The sequence below is a fragment of the Siphateles boraxobius genome, unplaced genomic scaffold (genome assembly GCF_051911475.1).
Source record: "Siphateles boraxobius isolate OS27281-9 unplaced genomic scaffold, OSU_SipBor_1 107, whole genome shotgun sequence".
NCBI classification, from domain to species: domain Eukaryota; kingdom Metazoa; phylum Chordata; class Actinopteri; order Cypriniformes; family Leuciscidae; genus Siphateles; species Siphateles boraxobius.
The window spans coordinates 140,001-147,173 of NW_027508708.1; the positions used below are offsets into that span (position 1 = coordinate 140,001).

At 43.8% G+C, this 7,173-nt stretch overlaps 1 protein-coding gene across 1 annotated transcript in view; it reads right to left on the bottom strand.

Annotated features, from left to right (window-relative positions):
- Positions 1 to 3,748, bottom strand: part of LOC143756356 (large ribosomal subunit protein uL15C-like) — a 7,777-nt gene extending 4,029 nt beyond the window's left edge. The window contains exon 1 of the mRNA XM_077247176.1: positions 3,491 to 3,748. Coding sequence (XP_077103291.1) covers positions 3,491 to 3,748 — 258 coding nt within the window. The remainder of the gene's footprint in view (positions 1 to 3,490) is intronic.
- Between the last annotated feature and the right edge of the window lie 3,425 nt (positions 3,749 to 7,173).

The following is a 7,173-nucleotide window of genomic DNA, read 5'->3' on the forward strand; positions in this document are numbered from 1 at the left end:
ACAATTTTGTTTAAATATTCTCTAAGACTGATCATATCATCTTTGATTAATTTAAGGTTGTCTGTCATTAATTTTAAATGTCATTTATTAACAAACAATCAAACAAAAGAGTCAGATTCAGGTGCCATATTCAGTGAGTTCTTTCAGTGAGTGATTTATCAGGCTGATTCAGACATGTAACTCATGAGTTTGCGAGTCTTTGAATGATTCATTAAAAGAGCTGGCTTATTAGAGTCAGTAGTCACACTGTATGTCTGGATGGTTGTTTTTACGTTAAAATAACCCAAAGCCCCACGGCCCAGGTCTGCCATTGCCATGTCCTGGTCCTGTCCCCCTGCAGGGCCATCCCATCGGGGCTACCGGTTGACTGGGTGCCCTGGTGGGTTTGGGCTGCCGCTCCACTCACGTCTGTTTGTTTTAATGCTAACGCGGGTTCTGTAACCCTGCTGTTTTTAGTTATCAAGTAATTCTCCACATGTGGCGAGACTATTTCACACACTTTGGATGGCTGCTTTTATCAGTCTGCGTTCTCTGGAGGTCTCAGGAGCTTCATCGGTGGATTTGCCCTGTGGTGTTGCTGGGAACTTACGCTGGATTGGGGCTGCTGTGGTCCTGGACTCACGGAGCATGACTGTAAGGTACTCTGCACACCAACTGTTGAACTTAAAGCAGAGCTATCGCTTGCAAAAAGACACTTATGTTTATTGTCGAAATGCCGGGCCTGTTGAGACAAAGGCGGTATATACATCGGAGCAATGGACGCAGTTACAGCCTTCCTTCTTCTTCTAACCTCTGAGTTACTACGAGTCGGCGTCAGACTAAAAGAGTGTCAGATACTGGTGCGGTCCACAGTAATCTGTCTTCTCTTGCTCGATATGAGCTGCCTTCTGCGCTGTCCCAGACCCCGGTAAATGCTGCATTATTCAGCTGTTACAAAGCCCACAGTCGTCAGCGCAGATACTACGAGCAGCTACGGTCTGGGGGGTGTTTCACTGCAGGACCATGACGGCCAGCTGAAACCAGTGGCCTACTGTTCCAGTGTGCTGACCGATGCTGATGCCTACAGCCAGTGACAATGAACCAGCATCTACTTCAGTTCAACAGACACAGGGGCCAAATGAAGTTCATGGTCAGGATCAACTAAGCCTGATAACATCCCAGACGTTCCAGTGCAGTATGAACAACCAGGAACGTGTCTACCTGAGTCTGATTCCAGTCACACTGAAATCCTTTCAGCGAAAAGGGTGAAAACAAGGTCTGGACGAATTGTCACAACTCCACAGAGATACAAGGACTCTGTGAGATAAAAGGAAGACAAGAGAAAAAAAAGGTGAAAAGAAATGTTGTTTTCTAACTCTAGTAATTTCATAGTTCAATGTTACATTTGTTAAGTAACTCATAAGGAAGGGTGATGTGATATAAAACAGTTTAATGTGTTATAGGTAATGTGTCCCTTATCCATTAGGTGGCGACCAAGTGCTTGCTAAGAGTTAAGATGCTGATGCTTAAGGAAAAACACAAGTTTGCCAGTTTTCTAGGAGTCACATTTGTGTTTGCACAAAAGCTTTTATGTTAATAAAGCTCAGACGTTAAGGAAACTAAGTTGCTTTATTGAAATCACACTCAGGAGACTTAGTTGTGGTTCTCATATATCTCTCATTTTAATATGAACAAAGTTTCAGATGTTTAACATAAAATTCCTTAGAAGAAATAAAAATAGAGACAAATCAGACATGAGAAATATCTGAAAGAAAAGGATTCAAAACTGAGAATGTTCTGAAAGCACAGGGCATCTCTTTATGGTCTTGCTGTCATCTCATTCAAGACTCATTAGAGAAACATTTTATTGCTCAGATGTTGCTCTTTCTAAGCTCAGGATATACAGTGGTTATTCTCTTTGAAGAATTTGGTCGTATTTAGGTTTCAACTTTGTCTTTACATATTTCTCTAATTCTTAATGAGAAATAAAAATAGAACATGAGAAAGTTCTGAGAAACAATAATGAATCAAAACTAAGAATGTGGTGAGAGAAAACACAGGAGAGCTCTTTGTTTTGCTGTATTGTCAAGACTCTTTTAGAATGAACCAGAATCAAAATAATACCTATAACTTTAAACGTCTCGGTTACATATGTAACCCTCGTTCCCTGAAGGAGGTAATGGATACAAACGTCGACGTACAAACGTTGGCTCATTCTGTTAACACTCGAAGATGATAGGGCTCCCTGGCGCGATCCAAATTCGTCTGTACGTCGATGTTTGTATCTGTTCCCTCCTTCGTGGAACACGGGTTACATACGTAACCGAGATGTTCCCTTTCAGTCAGTCACGTTTCACGTACGTAGACGTATAGACGAATTGGCATCCCAAGTAAAACGCCACCTATTGCTGCCACCTACCAGCGCCTAGTGTAAGCCTCCTGATCGATGGGACAGGGCTTACGCCGAGAGAGTCATGCTGTTCCGCATGACCCATTCAGTCAGATTATTGGATAACACTGGGAAAGTGTGCCCTTCCAGTGGAAAGGGAGATGCTGTGGAAGCCACATGCTGCCCGTAGGGAGGAATCATGTGGGAGTTACACATATGGACTGGGCGTTTCTGGGCAGTACAACATATGTAATGTCACTGAGGTGACTCCGGCCTGAGTAGGGGGGCGGGCAACACCAGTCAGAGATGGCAGAGCGGGCTCTGCCAAGGGAAAGAATACACAAATGGTATCGCCGTCGGGATCACAACATAAGGGACCCAGCCTACCACAGGTTCCACCAATGCATACGAGTGTTAGGCCTGGCATCAGATGCTCCGCCACGTCCGACTGCCGGGGAGTGCGGAGGAACTCAACAGGGTTCGGATAATGGGGGAACTCACCTGGAGAAGCAACACTCCTAGTGGCGTGGGCTCGCAAGCTGAGGGGGCACGGTGCGTCCTGGGTTTGATATGCCAAGACGATGGCATCGTCTTTCCACTTTCCAGTGGGCCATCCTCTGCTTGGAGACAGCCTTTCCCTTCTGCAGGTCTCCGTAACAGACGAAGAGCTGGTATGAGGTCCTGAGGCTTTGCAGCCCACGTATAGGCGCAGAGCACGAACGAGACAGAGAAAAGCCAGGGCTGGGTCTGCCTCCTCCGGGGGCAGCGCTTGCAGGTTCACCACCTGATCCTGGAAGGGAATGTTTGGAACCTTGGGCACATTTCAGGATACGATTAGTCGGCCGGAAATGTGTGCAGGTCCCCTATCCTTTGTTTTCGTAGACTTGTACCTGCGCTTGCCACCTGTTTTGGCAGCGGTTGAGACGGGCTGGACAGCCTGGGTGGAGGCTGCTGCTGAGGCCTAGCGGGAGCGGAGGTGGCGGCAGGGGGACGCAGGCGGAGGATCTACGACTGGCGGGCGGGTGGAGGCAGCAGCTGGTCGCCGGGGCAGGATGTGCCAGATCACCTTCGTGAGTTTCTGGGCGGCCGAGAACTGCTGGGCGACGTTCTTCACTGCGTCACCGAAGAGCCCAGCCTGTCGGTCTCCCTCATATCAGGCAGGTTGAGCCAGAGATGGCACTCCTGGACCACAAATGTAGACATCGCTAGACCAACCGCATTGGCGCATTCCTTAGGAGTGAAGAACTGATCAAACAGTAGATGGAAAAGATGAAGGCAGTCCTTTCTTGCGTCAGGGAGAATAGCTGTCAGGCTTGTAGAGGACAATAAGAGGCCACTGTCTGGGTACAGTTCTTGTTGGCCAGGTCTGGTCTGAGGCATCAGAACTCCACTTTAATGTGCTTTGTATTCATCCATCTTATCTATAAAGGCCCTGAGTGCTTTCAGGAGCTCAAGATCTGAAACAGAGAATGTATAGCATAAAAGGGCAAGCTTTTGTTCCAAATGAGATCGATTTGAATCAACACCAAAAAAAAAAAAAGAGCTGTAGGAATGCATTTTTTACTTCGAGGTTCATTTTACTGAGCTAGTCACTTCTCTCAAACTGTCAGGTAAAAAGGCAAGTAGGACTTCCGGTATAGTCATGATGGTGTGAGGTGTAAGGAAGTAGGGCTCCCAACCAACATTGTTAAACTAAACCTGTTGTGCCCCATATAGCGTCAGTCATTGTTGATATACGTATTTAGAACATCGCTGGATGAATTATGAGTAATTCTAAGCAGAAGCAAGCCCACCCTTCAGTTCCACCGACCACGAGAGCTACTGCTAGCATTGCCGGTAAGCTGGCAGCCATACTTCCAATCTCAAAAAACAGGCCATGATAGAAACTTTTTAATCGGTCTCCATGGACCAGTTGATTTCTGAATTAACTAAACAACGTATAAGTAATAGGGAAGACATTTCTGTCTTCATTCAGGAATCTATCAGTCCTTTACAAAGCTCTCTAAATGCAAATTGGCCAGAATCCCTGGTTGGGGAGAATTTTGAAAAGTTGATAGCGGCCAAAAATACAATAATAAATCTCTCCTCGACTGCATTCAAGATTTGGAGAACAGATCGCAAACGTTCCGGAAGGGAGCGAAAACGGTCAAGACCCCATTACGTTTGTTGCAGAGTTGTTGCTAGAGATGACGGCATGGAGGTCTTCGACAAGCCAACAACACTTGAGAGAGCGCAACGATCACCACGTCCATTTGTGGTGTGCTTTCACAGGTTCCAGGAGCGATTACTGTGATGGGCAAGGCAGCATGATACGAAATACAAGGGGAATCCCATCAGAATCTACCCAGATCTCAACGCTACCCTGTAAAGAAAACGGGCTTCTTATAATGGCATCAAACAATCACTCTAGCAGAAGGGCAAATGATTTTAGTTGCTCTACCCGGCTCGCCTGAGAGTGACTTTTAATGAAGAAACTTTCATATTCAATACACCGGAGGAGGCGAAACAGTTCTACTAATAATGTATCAATGTTTAGGATAACCTGGATTTTTTTATGCTCAAGGTCTGTTCAAAAAAAATCACGGTTTCTTCATGGTTGGATAGTAACCACCAAATTTTTGGTCACTTTTTGTTTGTTTGTTTGTTTCTCTCTCGCTCTCTGTACCTGCTTGTCATACATTTGAGACATATTCTTTATAACCTAATGATTGATTAATGTGTGATACAAATAGGACAGGAGGGTCTACCATTCGGTTCACTAGCTGGAACATTAAAGGTATGATTGGGCCGAATAAAAGAGCTTGTATCTTTGCCCATATTAAAAAATCGAATTCTGAAATAGCATTTCTGCAGGAAACACATTTACAGATAGCAGATCATATGAGACTGGATTGGTCAAGTCTTACATTCCCACTTCAACAGTAAAACAAGAGGAACAGAGATTCTAATTCATATGAAAGTACAGTTGTATGCTTCAAATGTGTTTCAGACCCCCATGGACGTTTTGTTATTGTGACATTAATTTGTTTCACACTCTTGTTGCCCTGGTATGTGTTTACACCCTAACTGGGACGATGTTAATTTCATTTAAAAAATGATTTCACTCTTACCCAACTTAAACTCACACCGTTTCATTTGGTGGGGATCTGAATTGTGTTATTAACCCAATTTTAGATCGTTCAAATCCGAAAACCAAACTCCAGTCTAAATGTCCCGAGCTCTGTCTACTTTCATGACACAAACGGGCTCTCTGGATCCGTGGAGATTTTTATTGCCGCAAAAGAAAGAATTCTCTTATTTTTTTCCCTGTCCATTCTTCATACTGGTGAATACTGCCTTTGTTTTATGTCACTATATTGCTAGAAATAAAAATATAATTATTTCATACTTAAGAATATTGTAACGGAGCAGGCTTCCGCACCACCTCCTCTTCACCACCGGAGGGAACCGTCTCCGGAATATTAACTTTACCCATCGAACTCCAATTCCCATCATGCCTCATACCTGGGACTGATTGCACTCACACCTGCACCTCATTCACACACACTCATATAAGCCTCATTCACACACTCATTCAGTGCGATGTCTTGATCTGCCCCGGCCATCATTTCTGAGCGTTATTTCCCCGAGGTTGATTCCTGTGTTGATCTTGGATTGCTTATCGTTGCTGACCCTTCTCTGCCTGCCCTGACCCTGGACTGTTTACTGGACTCTGATTCTCTCTGCCTGCCTCGACCCTTTGCCTGTTTACCTGGTTTGTCTCAGCCTTGCCTTCTCTGTTCTGTTTGCCACTGTTGGACCCTGCCTGTTTTTATTATTCTAATAAATGCTGCAAATGGATTCTCCTGACTCCGCCTCTTCGCAACAAATACAGGGTAGAGTGTGTACAGTTGAGACACCTAAAATAACTTGCTTGCAGCAAGCACAAGTTGTGATTTTTGCTGTGCACATGTGTATTAGTGTCCTCTGTGATCGTGGGAAATTTGAACAACGTAAACCTATCCGATCCGAAGATATCGGCAAAAGTTTTTTTTCTAAGAAGACGTTCACTTCACCATGCACACTCCACAATGAAGAGCTTATTATCCTTATGTGACTGGTGATTACTTTTTAAAACAACAGTGACAGATCCAGTATGGACAGTTGCCGGAGTGAGGGAAGCAGCACCTGTCTGAGAAAGTAAACAGTTTGAGTTAAATTTCAAATGCAAATGGAAAGTTTGTGCAATTTGTTTTTTTTGTGTAAGAATGCCTCAGCCTTGTAATATGGCATTAAATAATTACTGACTTTATCACAAAGCACTGGTATCATGCAGTTTGTGTTAAAATGTGTTTGGGTGGTTATTAATAATAATAATTATTATTATTTGTATTTATATAGTGTGTTTCCAACACCCAAGGTCACTTTACAAAGATATGTAACGTTAAAGGCAATGGTTCTCAAACTGTTGTACGTGAGGTGACAGAAGGGGGTACGGGAACAAAATGCTGAATTTTGTCGTTCATTTAAGTCGACCTCACCTTAAAATAAGATTTAAACTGAGCATGTTTTTCTATCAGGTAAAATTCTGTAAATACATGACATCCTCGTGCAGATTGCTGCCTTAGAAAATCGCACTATACCACCGTTCTAGACAATGTACCTTTGTAAAATAAGAGATTTAGCACTTATTAGCATGCAGAACAATATAGACACAGGCTGTGCATGGAGATCGATATAAGATTCAAACTCTCTTTGATACAGACAAATTCCATGTGTGAGTTCCTGTGTTTAATGTTGATCACATTATATGAAGGTCCACACAA